The sequence below is a fragment of the Thalassophryne amazonica genome, chromosome 10 (genome assembly GCF_902500255.1).
Source record: "Thalassophryne amazonica chromosome 10, fThaAma1.1, whole genome shotgun sequence".
NCBI lineage: Eukaryota > Metazoa > Chordata > Actinopteri > Batrachoidiformes > Batrachoididae > Thalassophryne > Thalassophryne amazonica.
The window spans coordinates 3,030,611-3,054,210 of NC_047112.1; the positions used below are offsets into that span (position 1 = coordinate 3,030,611).

At 42.7% G+C, this 23,600-nt stretch overlaps 1 protein-coding gene across 1 annotated transcript in view; it reads right to left on the bottom strand.

Moving 5' to 3' along the window:
* The window catches only part of frem1b (Fras1 related extracellular matrix 1b), a 199,592-nt gene that overhangs the window by 118,052 nt on the left and 57,940 nt on the right, over positions 1 to 23,600 (bottom strand). Inside the window, exons 9-12 of the mRNA XM_034179310.1 lie at positions 12,650 to 12,994; positions 12,385 to 12,527; positions 12,105 to 12,301; positions 9,747 to 9,837 (exon numbers count right to left, since the gene is read on the bottom strand). Of these exons, the coding sequence (XP_034035201.1) occupies positions 9,747 to 9,837; positions 12,105 to 12,301; positions 12,385 to 12,527; positions 12,650 to 12,994 (776 nt within the window). The remainder of the gene's footprint in view (positions 1 to 9,746; positions 9,838 to 12,104; positions 12,302 to 12,384; positions 12,528 to 12,649; positions 12,995 to 23,600) is intronic.

Below are 23,600 nucleotides of genomic sequence, written 5' to 3' on the forward strand. Positions count from 1 at the left end.
CAAGAGTGCACTTTAACACGGATTTTACCTCGCAAGAGTGCACTTTAATACGGATTTTACCTCGCAAGAGTGCACTTTAATACGTGTTTTGGCTCTCAAGAGTGCACTTTAACACGCGTTTTGCCTCGCAAGAGTGCACTTTAATACGCGTTTCGGCTCTCAAGAGTGCACTTTAACATGCGTTTTGCCTCGCAAGAGTGCACTTTAACACACATTTTTCCTCCCAAGAGTGCACATTAGCATGCATTTTGCATCCAAGAGTGCACTTTAAAACACGTTGTTCCTCCCAAGAGTGCACTTTAACACGCGTTTGGGCTCCCAAGAGTGCACTTTAACACGTTTTTTCTCCCAAGAGTGCACTTTAACGTGCGCTTTTGCTTTCAAGAGTACACTTTAACACACGTTTTTCCTCCCAAGAGTGCACTTTAACACGCGTTTTGCCTCCCAGCAGTGCACTTTAACGTGTTTTTCCTCCCAAGGGTGCACTTTAGTACGTGTTTTGGCTTCCAACAGTGCACATTAACGCGTTTTTCCTCCCAAGAGTGCACATTAGCACACATTTTGCCTCCCAAGAGTTCACTTTAACACACGTTTTTTTCTCCCAAGAGTGCACTTTAACATGCGCTTTTGCTTTCAAGAGTGCACTTCTGACACACGTTTTTCCTCCCAAGAGTGCACTTTAACATGCGTTTTGCGTCCCAACAGTGCACTTTAACACGTTTTTCCTCCCAATGGTGCACTTTAATGTGCGTTTTGCCTGCCAGGAGTGCACTGTAACACGTGTTTTGCCTCCAAAGAGTGCACTTTAATACGTGTTTTGGCTCTCAAGAGTGCACTTTAACGCATTTTTCCTCCAAAGAGTGCACATTAGCACGCATTTTGCCTCCAAAGAGTGCATTTAATACGCGTTTTGCCTCGCAAGAGTGCACTTTAATATGTGTTTTGCCTCCCAACAGTGCACTTTAACATGTGTTTTTCCTCCCAAGGGTGCACTTTAATACACGTTTTGGCTCCCAACGGTGCACTTTGACACGTTTTTCTTCCCAAGGGTGCACTTTAACACACGTTTTTCCTCCCAAGGGTGCACTTTAACGCGTTTTGGCTCTCAAGAGTGCATTTTAACACGCATTTTGCCTCGCAAGAGTGCACTTTAACATGCGTTTTGACTCCCAACAGTGCACTTTAACACGTGTTTTTCCTCCCAAGGGTGCACTTTAATACGCGTTTTGGCTCCCAACGTTGCACTTTAACACGTTTTTCTTCCCAAGGCTGCACTTTAACATGTTTTTCCTCCCAAGGGTGCACTTTAATGCGCGTTTTGGCTCCCAACAGTGCTCTTTAACACACATTTTTCCTCCTAAGAGTGCACTTTAATACACGTTTTTCCTCCCAAGGGTGCACTTTAATGTGCGTTTTGCCTCCCACGAGTGCACTTTAACAAGTGTTTTGCCTCCCAAGAGTGTACTTTAATACATGCTTTGGCTCTCAAGAGTGCACTTTAACACATTTTTCCTCCCAAGAGTGCACATTAGCACGCATTATGCCTCCAAAGAGTGCACTTTTTCACGCGTTTTGCCTCACAAGAGTGCACTTTAATACGTGTTTTGGCTCTCAAGAGTGCACTTTAACACGCGTTTTGGCTTTCAAGAGTGCACTTTAATACACTTTTAGCTCACAACAGTGCACTTTAACACACATTTTTCCTCCTAAGAGTGCGCTTTAACACGTTTTTCCTCCAAAGGGTGCACTTTAATGTGCGTTTTGCCTCCCACGAGTACACTTTAACACGCATTTGGGCTCCCAAGAGTGCACTTTAACACATGTTTTTCTCCCAAGAGTGCACTTTAACGTGTGCTTTTGCTTTCAAGAGTGCACTTTTGACACACGTTTTTCCTCCCAAGAGTGCACTTTAACACGCGTTTGGGCTCCCAAGAGTGCACTTTAATGTGCGCTTTTGCTTTCAAGAGTACACTTTAACACACGTGTTTCCTCCCAACAGTGCACTTTAACATGTTTTTCCTCCCAAGGGTGCACTTTAACACGCGTTTTGGCTCCCAACAGTGCACTTTAACACATGTTTTTCCTCCCAAGAGTGCACTTTAACACGCGTTTGGGCTCCCAAGAGTGCACTTTAACATACGTTTTTTCTCCCAAGAGTGCACTTTAACACATGTTTTTCCTCCCAAGAGTGCACTTTAACACACGTTTGGGCTCCCAAGAGTCCACTTTAACACGTTTTTCCTCCCAAGAGTGCACTTTAATACACGTTTTGGCTCTCAAGAGTGCACTTTAACACGCATTTTCCCTCGCAAGAGTGCACTTTAACACACGTTTTTCCTTCCAAGGGTGCACTTTAATACGCGTTTTGGCTCCCAACAGTGCTCTTTAACACACATTTTTCCTCCTAAGAGTGCACTTTAACACACGTTTTTCCTCCCAAGCGTGCACTTTAATGTGTGTTTTGCCTCCAAACGAGTGCACTTTAACATATGTTTTGCCTCCCAAGAGTGTACTTTAATATGTGCTTTGGCTCTCAAGAGTGCACTTTAACGCATTTTTCCTCCAAAGAGTGCACTTTATCACGCGTTTTGCCTCACAATGGTGCACTTTAATACATGTTTTGGCTCTCAAGAGTGCACTTTAACACGCATTTGGCTTTCAAGAGTGCACTTTAACACACGTTTTTCCTCCCAAGGGTGCACTTTAATGTGTGTTGTGGCTCTCAAGAGGGCACTTTAACACAGATTTTACCTCGCAAGAGTGCACTTTAATACGGATTTTACCTCGCAAGAGTGCACTTTAATACGTGTTTTGGCTCTCAAGAGTGCACTTTAACATGCGTTTTGGCTCTCAAGAGTGCACTTTAACGCGTTTTGCCTCGCAAGAGTGCACTTTAATACGCGTTTCGGCTCTCAAGAGTGCACTTTAACGTGTTTTGCCTCGCAAGAGTGCACTTTAACACACATTTTTCCTCCCAAGAGTGCACATTAGCATGCATTTTGCATCCAAGAGTGCACTTTAAAACACGTTGTTCCTCCCAAGAGTGCACTTTAACACGCGTTTGGGCTCCCAAGAGTGCACTTTAACACACATTTTTTTCTCCCAAGAGTGCACTTTAACGTGCGCTTTTGCTTTCAAGAGTACACTTTAACACACGTTTTTCCTCCCAAGAGTGCACTTTAACACGCGTTTTGCCTCCCAGCAGTGCACTTTAACGTGTTTTTCCTCCCAAGGGTGCACTTTAGTACGTGTTTTGGCTTCCAACAGTGCACATTAACACGCGTTTTTCCTCCCAAGAGTGCACATTAGCACGCATTTTGCCTCCAAAGAGTGCATTTAATACGCGTTTTGCCTCGCAAGAGTGCACTTTAACACGTGTTTTTCCTCCCAAGCGTGCACTTTAATACACGTTTTGGCTCCCAACGGTGCACTTTAACACGTTTTTCTTCCCAAGGGTGCACTTTAACACACGTTTTTCCTCCCAAGGGTGCACTTTAACGCGTTTTGGCTCTCAAGAGTGCATTTTAACACGCATTTTGCCTCGCAAGAGTGCACTTTAACATGCATTTTGCCTCCCAACAGTGCACTTTAACACGTGTTTTTCCTCCCAAGGGTGCACTTTAATACGCGTTTTGGCTCCCAACAGTGCTCTTTAACACACATTTTTCCTCCTAAGAGTGCACTTTAACACACGTTTTTCCTCCCAAGGGTGCACTTTAATACGCGTTTTGGCTCCCAACAGTGCTCTTTAACACACATTTTTCCTCCTAAGAGTGCACTTTAACACACGTTTTTCCTCCCAAGGGTGCACTTTAACGTGCGCTTTTGCTTTCAAGAGTACAGTTTAACACACGTTTTTCCTCCCAAGAGTGCACTTTAACATGCGTTTTGCCTCCCAGCAGTGCACTTTAACGTGTTTTTCCTCTCAAGGGTGCACTTTAGTACGTGTTTTGGCTTCCAACAGTGCACATTAACACGCGTTTTTCCTCCCAAGAGTGCACATTAGCACACATTTTGCCTCCCAAGAGTTCACTTTAACACACGTTTTTTTTCTCCCAAGAGTGCACTTTAACATGCGCTTTTGCTTTCAAGAGTGCACTTTTGACACACGTTTTTCCTCCCAAGAGTGCACTTTAACATGCGTTTTGCCTCCCAACAGTGCACTTTAACACGTTTTTCCTCCCAATGGTGCACTTTAATGTGCGTTTTGCCTCCCAGGAGTGCACTTTAACACGCATTTTGCCTCCAAAGAGTGCATTTAATACGCGTTTTGCCTCGCAAGAGTGCACTTTAACACGTGTTTTTCCTCCCAAGCGTGCACTTTAATACACGTTTTGGCTCCCAACGGTGCACTTTAACACGTTTTTCTTCCCAAGGGTGCACTTTAACACACGTTTTTCCTCCCAAGGGTGCACTTTAACGCGTTTTGGCTCTCAAGAGTGCACTTTAATACGTGTTTTGGCTCTCAAGAGTGCACTTTAATGCATTTTTCCTCCAAAGAGTGCACATTAGCACGCATTTTGCCTCCAAAGAGTGCATTTAATACGAGTTTTGCCTCGCAAGAGTGCACTTTAATATGTGTTTTGCCTCCCAACAGGGCACTTTAACACGTGTTTTTCCTCCCAAGGGTGCACTTTAATACACGTTTTGGCTCCCAACGGTGCACTTTAACACGTTTTTCTTCCCAAGGGTGCACTTTAACACATGTTTTTCCTCCCAAGGGTGCACTTTAACGCGTTTTGGCTCTCAAGAGTGCATTTTAACACGCATTTTGCCTCGCAAGAGTGCACTTTAACATGCGTTTTGCCTCCCAACAGTGCACTTTAACACGTGTTTTTCCTCCCAAGGGTGCACTTTAATACGCGTTTTGGCTCCCAACGGTGCACTTTAACACGTTTTTCTTCCCAAGGGTGCACTTTAACACGTTTTTCCTCCCAAGGGTGCACTTTAATACGCGTTTTGGCTCCCAACAGTGCTCTTTAACACACATTTTTCCTCCTAAGAGTGCACTTTAACACACGTTTTTCCTCCCAAGGGTGCACTTTAATGTGCGTTTTACCTCCCACGAGTGCACTTTAACATGTGTTTTGCCTCCCAAGAGTGTACTTTAATACGTGCTTTGGCTCTCAAGAGTGCACTTTAACACATTTTTCCTCCCAAGAGTGCACATTAGCACGCATTATGCCTCCAAAGAGTGCACTTTATCACGCGTTTTGCCTCACAAGAGTGCACTTTAATACGTGTTGTGGCTCTCAAGAGTGCACTTTAACACGCGTTTTGGCTTTCAAGAGTGCATTTTAATACACGTTTTAGCTCACAACAGTGCACTTTAACACACATTTTTCCTCCTAAGAGTGCGCTTTAACACGTTTTTCCTCCAAAGCGTGCACTTTAATGTGCATTTTGCCTCCCACGAGTACACTTTAACACGCATTTGGGCTCCCAAGAGTGCACTTTAACACACGTTTTTTCTCCCAAGAGTGCACTTTAACGTGTGCTTTTCCTTTCAAGAGTGCACTTTTGACACACGTTTTTCCTCCCAAGAGTGCACTTTAACACGCGTTTGGGCTCCCAAGAGTGCACTTTAATGTGCGCTTTTGCTTTCAAGAGTACACTTTAACACACGTTTTTCCTCCCAACAGTGCACTTTAACATGTTTTTCCTCCCAAGGGTGCACTTTAACACGCGTTTTGGCTCCCAGCAGTGCACTTTAACACGTGTTTTTCCTCCCAAGAGTGCACTTTAACACACGTTTTTCCTCCCAAGAGTGCACTTTAACATGCTTTTCCTCCCAAGGGTGCACTTTAACCCGCGTTTTATTTGTTATTATCTATCGTCCACCTGGTCGTTACTGTGAGTTTCTCTGTGAATTTTCAGACCTTTTGTCTGACTTAGTGCTTAGCTCAGATAAGATAATTATAGTGGGCGATTTTAACATCCACACAGATGCTGAGAATGACAGCCTCAACACTGCATTTAATCTATTATTAGACTCAATTGGCTTTGCTCAAATGTAAATGAGTCCACCCACCACTTTAATCATATCTTAGATCTTGTTCTGACTTATGGTATGGAAATTGAAGACTTAACAGTATTCCCTGAAAACTCCCTTCTGTCTGATCATTTCTTAATAACATTTACATTTACTCTGATGGACTACCCAGCAGTGGGGAATAAGTTTCATTACACTAGAAGTCTTTCAGAAAGCGCTGTAACTAGGTTTAAGGATATGTTTCCTTCTTTATGTTCCCTAATGCCATATACCAACACAGTGCAGAGTAGCTACCTAAACTCTGTAAGTGAGATAGAGTATCTCGTCAAAAGTTTTACATCCTCATTGAAGACAACTTTGGATGCTGTAGCTCCTCTGAAAAAGAGAGCTTTAAATCAGAAGTGCCTGACTCTGTGGTATAACTCACAAACTTGCAGCTTAAAGCAGATAACCAGCAGGTAAAGCAGGTAAGTTGGAGAGGAAATGGCGTCTCACTAATTTAGAAGATCTTCACTTAGCCTGGAAAAAGAGTCTGTTGCTCTATAAAAAAGCCCTCCGTAAAGCTAGGACATCTTACTACTCATCACTAATTGAAGAAAATAAGAACAACCCCAGGTTTCTTTTCAGCACTGTAGCCAGGCTGACAAAGAGTCAGAGCTCTATTGAGCCGAGTATTCCTTTAACTTTAACTAGTAATGACTTCATGACTTTCTTTGCTAATAAAATTTTAACTATTAGAGAAAAACTTACTCATAACCATCACAAAGACGTATCGTTATCTTTGGCTGCTTTCAGTGATGCCGGTATTTGGTTAGACTCTTTCTCTCAGATTGTTCTGTCTGAGTTATTTTCATTAGTTACTTCATCCAAACCATCAACATGTTTATTAGACCCCATTCCTACCAGGCTGCTCAAGGAAGCCCTACCATTATTTAATGCTTCGATCTTAAATATGATCAATCTATCTTTATTAGTTGGCTATGTACCACAGGCTTTTAAGGTGGCAGTAATTAAACCATTACTTAAAAAGCCATCACTTGACCCAGCTATCTTAGTTAATTATAGGCCAATCTCCAACCTTCCTTTTCTCTCAAAAATTCTTGAAAGGGTAGTTGTAAAACAGCTAACTGATCATCTGCAGAGGAATGGTCTATTTGAAGAGTTTCATTCATCATAGTACAGAAACAGCATTAGTAAAGGTTACAAATGATCTTCTTATTGCCTCAGACATTGGACTCATCTCTGTGCTTGTTCTGTTATACCTCAGTGCTGCTTTTGATACTGTTGACTATAAAATTTTATTACAGAGATTAGAGCATGCCATAGGTATTAAAGGCACTGCGCTGCGGTGGTTTGAATCATATTTATCTAATAGATTACAATTTGTTCATGTAAATGGGGAATCTTCTTCACAGACTAAGGTTAATTATGGAGTTCCACAAGGTTCTGTGCTAGGACCAATTTTATTCACTTTATACATGCTTCCCTTAGGCAGTATTATTAGACAGCATTGCTTAAATTTTCATTGTTACGCAGATGATACCCAGCTTTATCTATCCATGAAGCCAGAGGACACACACCAATTAGCTAAACTGCAGGATTGTCTTACAGACATAAGGACATGGATGACCTCTAATTTCCTGCTTTTAAACTCAGATAAAATTGAAGTTATTGTACTTGGCCCCACAAATCTTAGAAACATGGTGTCTAACCAGATCCTTACTCTGGATGGCATTACCCTGACCTCTAGTAATACCGTGAGAAATCTTGGAGTCATTTTTGATCAGGATATGTCATTCAAAGCGCATATTAAACAAATATGTAGGACTGCTTTTTTGCATTTACGCAATATCTCTAAAATTAGAAAGGTCTTGTCTCAGAGTGATGCTGAAAAACTAATTCATGCATTTATTTCCTCTAGGCTGGACTATTGTAATTCATTATTATCAGGTTGTCCTAAAAGTTCCCTGAAAAGCCTTCAGTTAATTCAAAATGCTGCAGCTAGAGTACTGACAGGGACTAGAAGGAGAGAGCATATCTCACCCATATTGGCCTCTCTTCATTGGCTTCCTGTTAATTCTAGAATAGAATTTAAAATTCTTCTTCTTACTTATAAGGTTTTGAATAATCAGGTCCCATCTTATCTTAGGGACCTCGTAGTACCATATCACCCCAATAGAGCGCTTCGCTCTCAGACTGCAGGCTTACTTGTAGTTCCTAGGGTTTGTAAGAGTAGAATGGGAGGCAGAGCCTTCAGCTTTCAGGCTCCTCTCCTGTGGAACCAGCTCCCAATTCAGATCAGGGAGACAGACACCCTCTCTACTTTTAAGATTAGGCTTAAAACTTTCCTTTTTGCTAAAGCTTATAGTTAAGGCTGGATCAGGTGACCCTGAACCATCCCTTAGTTATGCTGCTATAGACTTAGACTGCTGGGGGGTTCCCATGATGCACTGAGTGTTTCTTTCTCTTTTTGCTCTGTATGCACCACTCTGCATTTAATCATTAGTGATCGATCTCTGCTCCCCTCCACAGCATGTCTTTTTCCTGGTTCTCTCCCTCAGCCCCAACCAGTCCCAGCAGAAGACTGCCCCTCCCTGAGCCTGGTTCTGCTGGAGGTTTCTTCCAGTTAAAAGGGAGTTTTTCCTTCCCACTGTCGCCAAGTGCTTGCTCACAGGGGGTCGTTTTGACCGTTGGGGTTTTACATAATTATTGTATGGCCTTGCCTTACAATATAAAGCGCCTTGGGGCAACTGTTTGTTGTGATTTGGCGCTATATAAATAAAATTAAATTGAATTGAATTGAATTGAACACACGTTTTTCCTCCCAAGAGTGCACTTTAATACGCGTTTTGGCTCCCAAGAGTGCAGTTTAACACGGATTTTGCCTCGCAAGAGTGTACTTTAACACGTTTTTTTCTTCCCAAGAGTGCACTTTAACACATGTTTTTTTCCTCCCAAGAGTGTACTTTAATACGTGTTTTGGCTCTCAAGTGTGCACTTTAACAGCTGTTTTGCCTCGCAATAGTGTACTTTAACACAAGTTTTTCCTCCCAAAAGTGCACTTTAACACGCATTTGGGCACTTTAACACACGTTTTTTTTCTCCCAAAAGTGCACTTTAACATACATTTTGCCTCGCAAGAGTGCACTTTAATATGAGTTTTTCAACAATTGGACCACGAGGGGGAACCACTGCTTCCCTGCCTCCCTCCTGTGCACACCCCTGCTCTTGAGGGATAATAACAATGTTAGGGTTAGGACTTATAAAGATGTTTAAACACCCACTATTGACTCAAACAGCAATGTGGCAGCCATCTTGAAAAATGGTGGCCATCTTTGATTTTGACTTGGATCTTTTTTCTTTTTTTAAAAAAGAAAAGAAAACCTCACAATGAACATTTCATGCTTCTGTCATTATTTCAACAACTTTTACACTGTTTTTCAGCTACCATCAGAAAGTTCCAGCTCCCACTGTGGAAGTCATTTGGACAAAAATACAGAGTTTGGTTTGACGAGCCCAAACATAGAAATGGTTTTCTGTCCCAGTGGCAACAGGTACATTTATGTTGCCGTGGAACTGTGATGCAACAGAATCTGGAATTAATTTTACTTTTGTAACTTAATTTTATTACATTTTTTAAATTAACTTAATCCATGTTTAATGAGAACCATTCATAGGTAAGGGAACGTGTCCAGATGAAGGTGAATCCTGCAGAGTCCAGATCTTTACAGGAGGAACTCTTGTCTCTCATCACCTGTGTGAAGGACTTTAACACGGGAACCATGGTGTCTTTCTTCATGGTGCTGGTGACGTCCGTGTAGAACACGCGTCCTGCGTCCATCATTCTAAAAACAAAATTATGTTTCAGGAAATCAGAAGTCTGTTTTACGAAATAAGTTGGGATTTATCCCAGTGAGCCGTCTCCTGATTCGGCCATCCAAAAATAAAAACTTTGTGTCATTATCCTCAAAGAACAAAATGTCTTCCAAATGTGAAATACTGACAAATACATCTTATTTAGGTCATTATCACTATAAAACTATTTTCCTGCAGTTATTTAATTCATTTTCGTGAGGAATTAGCTTTTGTATTTTGTTGAATTAACTTTTTATGAGATAACTAGCTGTTATTTCAAAATTATGAAATTTTACTGTCCATTCAGTAATTTCCCTCTTAAGGTACTTTCTTTTAGTATGATACTTATGTGTTGCATATCAAAATGTCCAGAACAATCTCAGCTTTGTGAATATCTAGAATACTGGGTAAAAGATAAAATCTGAAAATATGAACTTTCAAATCTTGAGTGAATACGAGGTCTATTAGATAATAAACCGACCCTTTTATTTTTTTTTAACTATATGGATTTGAATGATGTGCGATTACACCAATCATGCTTGAACCCTCGTGCACATGCGTGAGTTTTTTCACGCATGTCGGTGACGTCATTTCCCTGTGGGCAGGCCTTGAGTGATATGTGGTCCTGCCCTCTTGGCTGAATTCCTTTGTTTCACACGCTGCTCGAGACGGCGTGCATTGCTTTATCAAAATTTTTTCTGGACCTGTGAGGAATATCCGAGTGGACACTATTCGAGAAATTAAGCTGGTTTTCGGTGAAAAGTTTAACGGCTGATGAGAGATTATGGGGTGTTTCTGTCGGTGTAAGGACTTCCCACGGAGCGGGACGTCCTGCAGTGCTTCCAGGCGCTGTCGTCGGCCTGTTTCGAGCTGAAAACATCCTAATTTAAGGCTTAATTCACCCAGGACGTCGTGAGAGAACAGAGAAGATTCAGAAGAGGCCGGCATGAGGACTTTATGTGGACATTCCACTGTTTAAGGACATTTTTAAATGAAAGACATGCGCGCAAATTTGCCGAGTCGTTTCCGTGATGACTCGGTGAATCTGTGTGCGCCGCAACAGGAAAAACACCTCCGTGTTGAAAACCATTTGTAAAATTCAGGCGGCTTTTGATGGCTTTCAACAAGTGAGTAACTGAGAAATTGTTTAACAGCTTGGGCATGTTCCAACTTGCCCGTTAAGGTTTCCAACGGAGGTGTTTTTCCTGTCGCGACCCCCCGCGGTCGGGTCCGGCCCGACATGCGACTCTGCCCACACGTTCTTTCATTACAAAATGTCTGTTAACAATGGAATGTCCGAATAAACTCCTCATGCCGACTTCTTCTGAAAGTTCTCTGTTCTCTGACGACTTACTGGGTCAACAGAGCCTGAAATGTGGAAGTTTTCAACTTGAAACGGCGAGACGCTGCCGCCTCGAAGCGCAGATCGCCGTCAGGCGCCGTGGGCCGTCCTTAAAGTGACACTACCAGACCAAAATCTCTCATCAGCCGTTAAATTTTTACCGAAAACCAGCTGAATTTATCGAATGGTTTCCACTCAGTTGTGCCTTACAGTTTTTGAAAAAAATTTGATCAAACAAAGCAGCAGTCTCTGAGCCATTCCTAAACAATGAAAAAACGACGAGAGGGTGGGCAACTCCTCACTCAAAGACTGCCCACAGGCGAATGACGTAACCAACAGGCGTGAAAAAACTCTCGCATGCCCACGAGGGTTCAAGCATGTCTGATGTAATCACACGTGATTCAAATCCATATGGTTTTTGAAAAAAATAATAAGGTCGGATACTTTTCTAATAGACCTCGTATACATTTTTATTCATGTGGACAAATTATTTGTTGTTTGAAATGGAGTCTTCAGGGAAGTCTTCAGGGAACAAAATTTGGAGGAATATACAAAAAACAAGATTTAAAATCGATTTCAATTGGTCAATCAATCAATTGGTCAAATAAATGTCAAAAAGAAGAGAGCAGACACACCCATGTGAACTCTGTAGTTTCAGGAAGTGATCGAACAAAGTCTCTGTCATGTTCTGCTGCTGATTTATTGATACAAATACAATAAAAAACAGACTTGGACACGCCGGTGAGTCTGTGGGCCCCAGGGGGCCACAATACATAAAGGACAAGCATGATCATTTTGTGGAAAATACAAAATTCAGTCATAAAATATGTGGAGCTATAAATATAGAAATAATAATTAATGATATAATTTCCAACACTTGGTGGAGCAATGTCCAGTTCTGTTTGCTGTCCTTACCCAGGATACAGCGGGCTGAAGCAGGGTTGGGTGATGATGTAGGTCAGGTCAGTATCTGGATGTTCTCGGTGTGTGAAGTGGAGGTGAGCCCGCGTGATGGAAACCACCTCCATCTCCTTTACTGTTAGCGAACGAACGGTGCCCGAAACCTCTACAGGCAGCTGGTCCTCCACTGGGAACACGTGGACCACCACAGTCTGGAGAGGAGGAAGAGGCGGGGCAAAGGCCATGAGAAGACGCCCCTGCACACATTTTCCAAAAGTTTGTTTTTTGGACTTACATATGTGTGTGAGAGGTTCGGGGGGCGGTGGCTGTCAGACAGCGTGATGTCAAAGATGTCTTCAAATTCTTCCTGTCCTGCGTGCTGGTAGTAGATCAGACCCTGGACCAGGTCTCTCTGCAGGAAACGGTCCACAGGTGTTCCTGGATGAAACGAGCCGAGTTGTCAGCGTTAATCGATATATTGATAGAAAAAAAAAATTAAAAAATGTCTTTTTTTATTGACTTCACAGTTTAATCAACATTAAAGACAGTTATGTGTCCACCTGACTGCTGGGGGGCGTGCTTCTTCACCAGCTGCCCCGCCCTGGGGGAGGCGACAATCTGGTAAAGGATGTCATCATCACTGGAGTCCAGGTCGGACGCCAGCAGCATGTAGTCCTTCAGCTGCACGGCTCCGCCCTCCTGCACCTCCACCGCCACGTTGTTGATGAGGAACGGCGGCGAGTTGTCTTTTGGCAGGATGTTGATGGGGAACTTGTGGCGGATGCTGTGGTGCCCATCACTGATCCGGAAGACGATGTGATCACGTGTGGTGTCGCTGTCAGAGTGATGATACACGACTGCGCCGTTTCTCAGGTCCTGCACATGAAACATGAAGGCCTTCGACCCTGAGGACCAGGAGACCACATCAGACAGAGCAGAGACACGTCCACCTCAAATCCCTTTGAATGATTTAAGCCATTAAAAGAATTTTTTTTGGCTGCGCCGTAAATTTGTTCCAGTGTTCAAATAAAGAATTCATTAACTTAGAATAATTACAATTTTGAAGCGAGTAAAAATTTCAACAAGATGCCGTAACACCAAGAAACTCAGTTTCCCAACATGCCATGTAAGAGTCAAAGGTCACTGCTACATATGGTAGAGTTATGGTCTTTTTACGCTTCTACTACACCAGAGCTTTGTTTCGACACAGCTGTGAACCTTTCCAAGTTCTCCATCGGGGTTAGCGCGTTAGTGGGTGTCAAAATGCAATTTGCCACCAGAACAGTCGGGGGCATGACATTTTGTGAAGACTGGTCTACTATCCCGTGATGTTTGTTGTCATGAAAGTCATTGATTGTGAAACCGGAAAACTGAGATTCCGTAACTGATGCAGTAGTGGACCAATCACAGCCCATTCAGTCGCCTTCGTCTTGATGTGTTTTTACGTTTTTTGGGAGGTGCATGTCAGGACAAAGACAGGCTCGGAGAGGGTTTACGACCATGCAGAGGACTCTGCATGGCTACGGAGTTGCAGATATGGAGCAGGATAAATTAGACTTAAATTTATTGGGCAGAAACAGAAACGGCAGCAAGAGATGCAAATGGACTGCATTTATATAGCGCTTTCCATCTGCACCAGATACTCAATGCGCTTTACAATAATGCCTCACATTCACCCTGATGTCAGGGTGCTGCCATGCAAGGTACTCACTACATACCGGGAGCAAATCAGAGAATAAGGACCTTGCCCAAGGGCCCTTAGTGATTTTTTGGTCAGGCTGGGATTTGAACCAAGGATCCTCTAGTCTCAAGCCCAACACTTAACCACTAAACCATCATCTCCCCAAACAATAAAAAGGTCTCCAGAGAACCCGTTTGGAAGAATTGCAGATAAAATCTGGCCATATTTCACACAAAGGTTTTGTGGGATACCTGCTGGTCTAATGTTAGTTACACTTAAAATATTTAGTGTGTCTGTCTCACGCAATGAGACTTAATGAGGATTTAAAACAACACACAACAACACAAAACACACAAACTTAAAAACATTTATATTTTTAAATTGATACGTTGCTTTAAAAGTGATATTTGCCTTTAGGTGGAAAAATCTACTAACAGAAAAATAAGAAAATTGAAAAAAAAAAAATCCAGAGAAATTATATTAAAAAAAAATCTTTTTTTTTGAATGTCCATAATTTAATCTTTGTAACATTTTTTAAAAGCCATTTCAAAATAAAGACAATAAAATGTAAATGTACCAAATTGTAAATTATTATAAATAGACACAATCAGACTTACAATTTGAATTTTTTCAATTTAATTTCAACTTATTTTCATTTATATAGCGCCAAATCACAACAGAGTTGCCTCAAAGCACTTCACACAGGTAAGGTCTAACCTTACCAACCCCCAGAGCAACAGTGGTAAGGAAAAACTCCCTCTGAGGAAGAAACCTCAAGCAGACCAGACTCAAAGGGGTGACCCTCTGATTGGGCCATGATACAGACACAAATTACAGAAATAATTCACAGAACAATTCACGGACAAATATACAAGAAATGCTATTGGTGAACAGGACAGAAGGATCGCCAACACGAACACAACTCCCATCTCTGGATGGAGCTGCACCTTAAACAGAGAGAAAAAAACAGAATCAGGCATCAGAAAGACAAAAAATACAGTATAATTTAATCAACAAGAAAAACAGAAATACTAAGGTGATCACCGGCCACTAGCCCTAAACTTCACTAAAACACCCAGAATTTAGGTAAAGTTGAGGCCGCAGCCCGCTCCAATTACTAATAAATGAATTAAAAGAGTAAAAAGCGTAAAACAAAACTGTACCAGTATGCTATCCATATGAAAGGGAAAATAAGTGCGTCTTAAGTCTGGACTTGAAAGTCTCCACAGAATCTGACTGTTTTATTGACGCAGGGAGATCATTCCACAGAACAGGGGCACAATAAGAGAAAGCTCTGTGACCCACAGACTTCTTATTCACCTTAGGGACACAAAGTAGTCCTGCACCCTGAGAACATAAAGCCCGGGCCGGTACGTAAGGTTCACTTAGGTCAGCTAGCTAAGGAGGTGCCAGTCCATGAATAATTTTATTGGCTAGTAGCAGAACCTTAAAATCTGATCTCACTGGGACAGGAAGCCAGTGAAGAGACGCCAAAATGGGTGTAATGTGGTCAAACTTTCTACTTCCTGTCAAAAGTCTGGCTGCAGCATTTTGAACCAGTTGGAGACCCCTAATGCTGGACTGCAGTAGACCAGAAAATAGAACATTGCAGTAGTCCAATCTAGACAGACCCCTGTGGAACCCCAAATTTCATGTCACTAAGGTTAGAGGTAGTGTTACTGTACAAAACACAGTGAGAACGACTGGTCAAGTATGACGTCAGCCATGCAAGGGCACTCCCAGTAATCCCAAAATGATTTTCCAGCCTATCAAGTAGAATATGATGATCCACTGTATCAAATGCAGCACTGAGATCTAACAGCAACAGAACCGTAGTGGTGTCCAAGTCCATTGTAAGCAGAAGATCATTCACCACTTTAGTGAGAGCCTTCTCTGTGGAATGATATTTTCGAAAAGCAGACTGCAGTGGCTCAAAGAGATTATTCTCAGTAAGATAGTCTACGAGCTGCCGTGACACCACTTTTTCCAGAATTTTAGAGAAAATGATAGATATGATATCGGCCGATAGTTTTTCAGTAATGGTTTAATCACTGCAGATTTGAAACATTTAGGAACAGATCCAGAAGTTAAAGAAAGATTAATAATTTCCAGCACAGTCAGCCCAAGAGTGGACCACAGGTCCTTAAACAGTTTTGTTGGTATAGGATCAAATAAACAGGTTGTGCTTTTTGTTGACATTACGAGTTTTGTCAGCATGCCTAGTGAGATACTGTCAAATTCTGTAAATCTAGGTAATACCTCAGTAGTGGCGCCCACATCAATAGCAGGGTGTAGTGGCTGGGTTAAGGCATGCTGGGATATGTTTAACCTGATGTCTTCTATTTTCTTCCCAAAGTAATCCAGGAAATCTTGTGCTGTAAAAGGAGAGCGAACTACAGGTGGTTGTCCATGCATAAGTGTTGCCACCGTGTCAAACAAGAACTTTGATTTATGCTTGTTTTTGTTGATCAAATCAGAGTAATAGGTTCGCTTTGTAGCCAATAATGCATGCTTATAGTCTAAGATAGCATCACGCCACACAAGGTGAAATACTTCTAATTTTGAACGACGCCATTTCCGTTCTAGACCTCTTGCTTTATGCTTGAGGTCACGCAGATAATCATTGAACCAAGGTGACTGTGATTTGGGGGAGCGCCATTTTAACACAGGTGGTGCAATCATGTCGAGTGTAGTTTTGAGCACTGAGTTTAAACTGTCCACAAGTCTGTCTACTGACTGGGTATTTGTCAAATGTGAAGCTAAGACATCAGGCAGTCTAGCTTCGAGTTCAGTCTTAGTTGAGGAGTTGATGCATCGCCGTAATGATATATAAGGTTGTTGTTCCACTAAACACGGCTGCGAAACTGTAAACTTAATAAGTGAGTGATCAGACACCACTGATGTAAGAGGCATGATGTCAATATTCGTGACAGCAATACCACGTGCGAGAACCAGATCCAGGGTATTCCCACTAATGTGCATCGAATCCCGAATGCATTGCCGAAATCCTAATGCATCCACAATTTCCATAAATGATTTGCAGAAGGCTTATTTATATGAATGTTAAAGTCACCAATGATCAGAATGTTATCTACACTAGTAGACAAGTTAGAGATGAATGCACCAAATTCATCTAAGAATTCAGAATATGGGCCAGGAGGCTTATATACAGTGACAAAGTAATACGACTGATTTTATTCTTCTGACCTTGGCAATGTGTAATATCCTGAGCAGAGTGGAGAATCAGATGCTCAAACGAGTTATATTTGTAACCCCCAACAGCTAATAAGCTAAACCTAGATTTATAAATAAGAGCAACACCCCTGCCTTGCTTCACATCACGAGGGACGTGACTAAATGTATATGCTGGTGGGCAGGCCTCATTTAAGGGGAGGACAGCTGTAGGTTTAAGCCAGGTTTCACATAGCCCAACCATATCTAAGTGATGATCAATAATTAGATCACTGATCAACAATGATTTTGAGGACAGTGATCTTATGTTAATGAGACCGAGTCTAAGGACCTCAGTGGGGTTGACAGTTGAACTGTTTGGGTTTAGGGGTGGTTCCAGAGTAGCATATATAAGATGCCTAGATGTAGGTTTAGGTTTGAGACATTCCACGCACGTGGTAGGTAGCAGACACGAAATCTTTGCTATTGCTGGAACAACCACTGGGCCATCCTCAATTTCAACATCATCCAATATAGTAATGGGTATTAAGTTTGGAAAGCATATCCCTCTATGATTTTTATGGACACAACTACGGAAGCAGGCCACAGTCTCAACTTGTTGAAATTCCCTCCCTGGCAAATAAACTGCACTATCACCATAGTGGATTTTCTGCACAAAATTCCCTGCTAAGATAGTGGATTCCACACCCACATTTTTCATAAGCCTTGCAGGGTCTCTAATCACCTGCTCCATGGCCTGCTGTAGATTCCTAATGTTACCCTCCCCGTAGAGCTCTATCTATGTTCACAGACAAGATGGCGGCGCCTTCCCCAGTAGGGTGGAGGCCGTCCAGCATCAGCAAGCCACGGTGGCCCCAGAATGAAGGCCAGTTATCAATAAAGCTAAAGCCTTGCTGTCTACAAAACTGCGCCAGCCACCTATTTAATGATGTCAGCCTGCTAAACGCCTCATCAGTACCTCGGGAGGGGAGGGGACCAGAGACTATTAATCGATGCCGACACATCTTTCTGGCAAGGTCACAATTCCTCTCTATGTCCATTTTTGTGACCTCTGAGTGCTTCATCCTGATATCATTGGTGCCAACGTGAATAACTATGTGACTATATCTCATGTCATGTTCCTTCGTCTGTCTTCCCTTTTGCAGCATCAGCACCCTAAGATGAGATGCAGTGTCGCGAGCTCTGTCCCCAGGAATACATTTAACGTCAGCCGGCGTCTGTAACCTGACTTTGTGGGTGATAGAATCCCCTATCACTAAAGTCCGGTGTTTCGGCCTGGAGACAGGAGTGGAAGTCACTTGTGGGCTCAGAGAATTCACATCTGGCAAATCCAAGGGGGAGAACCGATTCACAGTTCGCAGTGGCGAGTGTGATCGGGGTGCCACAACCGGGCACCAAGCCCTACGGGGCTTCCTCCGCCTAGCCACAGTCCGAAAGCCGTCCTCCACAGCCGGCATTTCTAAGATGATGCTAATGGGCTCGCTAGCTGACCCAACACTAACCTCATCTGGAGTGCCCGTAAAATCTAACTCCACTGAGCTAAGAAGCTGCTCTAACTTATGGACACGGCTCTCTAAGAGAGCCAACCTATCTTCCAACATCACGCAGGATTTACGGAGGGTGAAAAGTAGGATTTGTAGTGTACTTTGTGCAATAAGAAATTCAAGAATGTAGCCAAGCAAACACGAGCTAACCAATAATGGATAAGCTAACCACTCCTAAGGTTCACACAGACGCAGATAAATGAATTAAAATTCACAGCAGTTACACTGAAAAACTAACAGAAGTATTAAACAGGTAAAAAAGCAGCAGCTATAAAATACACTAAACAGTTAATTAACTAACAGAAGTATGAAAAAATGATGATGGGGGCCCGAAATAGCTAATGCAAGCTAACCTTGGGGCAACTGTTTGTTGTGATTTGGCGCTATATAAAAAAAAATTGATTGATTGATTGATTGATTAACCGCTAGCGAAAATGCTAGCCGCTCCTATTTTACACAGGAGTAAAATAATTACTTAAAATTCACAGCAGTTCGACTGAAAAATGAACAGAAGTATTAAACGGGCAAAAAGCTATAAAAAGTAACGACGGGGGAGGGGAAGAGTAGACCTAGCTAGCGAAAGCTAACCGCTAGCGAATGCTAACTGCGAGTGATTCACAACAGGACTGTTGTTAAATAAAGCTCAGAGTAGATACAATTAATAACCAGAAGAGTGCTAAACAGTCTGTCTGTCTATCAGTCTCTCTGTTTATTTATCTGTTTGTCTGTCTATTTGTCTGTTTATTTGTCTGTCTGTGTTTATTTATCTGTTTGTCTGTGTTTATTTATCTGTTTGTCTGTCTATTTATCTGTCTGTTTATTTATCTGTCTGTCTGTGTTTATTTATCTGTTTGTCTGGAAATTATAAAACTGTCATTAACGTCTGGATCTTTTCCTAAATGTTTCAAGTCTACAGTGATTAAACCATTGCTGAAGAAATCCAATCTCGACCCAAGTGTATTGAAAAATTATAGACTGATATCAAATCTATCACTTTGTTCTAAAATCCTGGAAAAAGTGGTTTCGCAACAGCTCATGGACGACCTCACTGAGAATAATCTTTTTGAGCCATTGCAGTTTGCTTTTAGAAAATATCATTCCACAGAGACAGCACTTACTAAAGTTGTGAATGAACTTTTGCAAGCAATGGACTCGGACTCGGATACCACTACAGTCTTGGTGCTGTTGGATCTTAGTGCTGCGTTTGATACCGTGGATCATCATATTTTACTCGACAGACTGGAGAATCAATTTGGGATTACGGGAACTGCCCTTGCATGGTTGACGTCATACCTGTCTACTCATTCTTACTGTGTGTTGTGCAATGGCACTTCTTCTGATCTTAGGGATATGAAGTTTGGGGTTCCGCAGGGATCCATCTTAGGCCCTCTGCTTTTTTCCCTCTATGTAGCACCCCTTGGGGAATATACTGCAGTGTTTTGGGATTGCCTTTCATTGCTATGCTGATGACACCCAATTGTACATGACAATGTACAATTGGGTGACACCCTCAATGACACCCTCTCTACTTTTAAGATTAGGCTTAAAACTTTCCTTTTTGCTAAAGCTTATAGTTAGGGTTTGATCAGGTGACCCTGAACCATCCCTTAGTTATGCTGCTATAGACTTAGACTGCTGGGGGGTTCCCATGATGCACTGAGTGTTTCTTTCTCTTTTTGCTCTGTATGCACCACTCTGCATTTAATCATTAGTGATTGATCTCTGCTCTCTTCCACATGTCTTTTTCCTGGTTCTCTCCCCTCAGCCCCAACCAGTCCCAGCAGAAGACTGCCCCTCCCTGAGCCTGGTTCTGCTGGAGGTTTCTTCCTGTTAAAAGGGAGTTTTTCCTTCCCACTGTCGCCAAGTGCTTGCTCACAGGGGGTCGTTTTGACCGTTGGGGTTTTTCTGTAATTATTGTATGGCTTTGCCTTACAATATAAAGCGCCTTGGGGCAACTGTTTGTTGTGATTTGGCGCTATACGAGGTCTGTCAATAAAGTATAGGTCCTTTTTATTTTTTTCAAAAACTATATGGATTTCATTCATATGTTTTTACGTCAGACATGCTTGAACCCTCGTGCGCATGCGTGAGTTTTTTCACGCCTGTCGGTGACGTCATTCGCCTGTGAGCACTCCTTGTGGGACGAGTCATCCAGCCCCTCATCGGAATTCCTTTGTCTGAGAAGTTGCTGAGAGATTGGCGCTTTGTTTGATCAAAATTTTTTCTAAACCTGTGAGACACATCGAAGTGGACACGGTTCGAAAAATTAAGCTGGTTTTCAGTGAAAATTTTAACGGCTGATGAGAGATTTTGAGGTGATACTGTCGCTTTAAGGACTTCCCACGGTGCGAGACGTCGCACAGCGCTCTCAGGCGCCGTCGTCAGCCTGTTTCAAGCTGAAAACCTCCACATTTCAGGCTCTGTTGATCCAGGACGTCGTGAGAGAACAGAGAAGTTTCAGAAGAAGTCGGTTTCAGCATTTTATCCAGATATTCCACTGTTAAAGCAGATTTTTTTAATGAAAGACGTGCGGACGGATTGCAGCGTCGGCTCGCAGCCGCCGCGACGCTCCGCCACAGGAAAAATACCTCTGTTGGAAGCCTTAAGGACAAGTTGGAACATGTCCTGCTGTTAAACAATTTCTCATATACTCACTCCACTGAAAGCCATCAAAAGCCGCCTGGATTTTCCAAATGGTTATCAACATGGAGGTGTTTTCCTGTGCCGCCGCACCGCGTCGGCTGCGTCCCGACGTGCGGACCCGTCCGCACGTCTTTCATTAAAAAAATCTCCTTTAACAGTGGAATATCTGGATAAAATGCTGAAACCGACTTCTTCTGAAACTTCTCTGTCCTCTCACGACGTCCTGGATCAATAGAGCCTGAAATGTGAAGGTTTTCAGCTTGAACAGGCTGACGACGGCGGCTGAGAGCGCTGCGCGACGTCTCGCACCGTGAAAAGTCCTTAAAGCGACAGTATCACCTCAAAATCTCTCATCAGCCGTTAAAAGTTTCACCGAAAACCAGCTTAATTTTTCGAACCGTGTCCACTTCGATGTGTCTCACAGGTTTAGGAAAAAATTTTGATCAAACAACGCGCCAGTCTCTCAGCAACTTCTCAGACAAAGGAATTCCGACGAGGGGCTGGACGACTCCTCCCACAAGGAGTGCTCACAGGCGAATGACGTCACCGACAGGCGTGGAAAAACTCACGCATGCGCACAAGGGTTCAAGCATGTCTGACGTAAAAACATATGAATGAAATCCATATAGTTTTTGAAAAAAATAAAAAGGACCTATACTTTATTGACAGCCCTCATATAAATAAAATTGATTTGATTTGATTTGATTTGTACATGCCGATAACTGCTGGTAATCTCATTCACATAAAATCTTTGGAAGATTGCCTTGCATCAGTGAAAAGTTAGATGTCTAGTAATGTCCTACTTTTAAATTCTGATAAGACTGAAGTGATGGTTCTTGGTCCAGCGAGGTATCGGCATCAATTTGTTCAGCTAGCGCTTAGCTTAGGTTCGTGTGTTATACATCATATGGATAAAGTGAGGAATCTTGGGGTAATTTTTGATCCTATGTTGTCTTTTGACCTCCACATTAGAGACATTACTAGGACTGCTTCCTTCCATTTGCCAAATATAGCGAAGATTCGTCCCATCCTGTCTATGGCTGATGCTGAGAATTTGATTCATGCATTCGTCTCCTCTAGATTGGACTATTGCAATGCTTTATTTTCTGGTTTACCGCAGTCCAGTATTACGGGTCTTCAACTGGCTCAAAATGCTGCTGCCAGACTTTTGACACAAAGCAGAAAATTTGACCACATTACGCCCGTTTTGGCATCCCTACACTGGCTTCCAGTTGCTGCAACATTAAATTTTAAGGTACTGTTATTAGTTTATAAGATTGTTCATGGACTTGCACCTCCCTATCTGGCTGGCCTGGTAAGCCCCTATGTATCACCTTGGGCCCTGCGTTCTCAGGGTGAATAAAAAGTCTGCCGGTCACAGAGCTTTCTCCTACCGTGCTCCAGCTCTGTGGAACGATCTCCCGGCACACATTCGGCAGTCTGATACTGTGGAGACTTTTAAATCACGTCTAAAGACTCATTTGTTTTCCTTGTTTTATCATTAGTGTTATGATGTGTTTTTATTCTTGTATTCTTTTATGGTTGTCTTTTTATTGTGTTTTTAAATTTTTAATTCAGTTTTTTCTGTTTTTATTATGTTGTGAATTGGCGCTATATAAATTAATAAATTTGATTTTGACTTGATTTGATTTTTGTCTGTTTATTTATCTGTCTGTCTATCTGTTTGTCTGTCTGTCTATTTATCTGTCTGTCTGTTTGTCTGTTTTTTTATATGTCTGTTTGTTTGTTTTCAGATCCACGCTGTCTGAATTGTGTTTGGTCTGTAATGCTTTGAAGAGTGAAGATGAGAGAAAACTTGGTGTCTGTCCTACATTAATGAAATGTAGGCCGTGTCCATCTGTCAGCACACCGCTGCTGGCTGCCCGGCCTCATGCTAACATCACATGACCGGCGGCCCACTGGCAGACGCGTTGTAGTCAGCGACCGATTCTGTCACTCGTCAAAGCGTCATACTTTGATTCAATTACCATCTCCAGCAACATTTTCACTTGGAAATAACAACTTTCTCTGAGTGCCTGAAGGCACCACGAGGCGCTGGCGAGCGTTTGTGCTGTGAACACCGGTGGGGTAAACGTGGCGTCCTTCCCGGTGGCCATCCGGTTGCCAGCATCAGGAGGGGCGTCCCGTCTCTCTGCACATGCCAGAGAGACAGAAGGGCAAGGTCAGCAGACAGATTGAGAGAGGAACGGTGACGAGCCCGAACCTCATTAGCGACTTCACCGAGGGGAACTGGAGCCCGGTCCAAACCAAGGAAACAACTTGGTAATTGGGCCCAAAGGTGGCGTTGGGCATGAGGCCCATAAAAGGATCCACGTATGTGTGTGTGAGTGAGACAGGCAGACGTCCATTTGGCTGAAGGTGTTGGACTGAGCAACTGTCCCCACGCGACCACGTTCTCACCATCAGTTGCAGCGCAAAGGGTCAATGGCG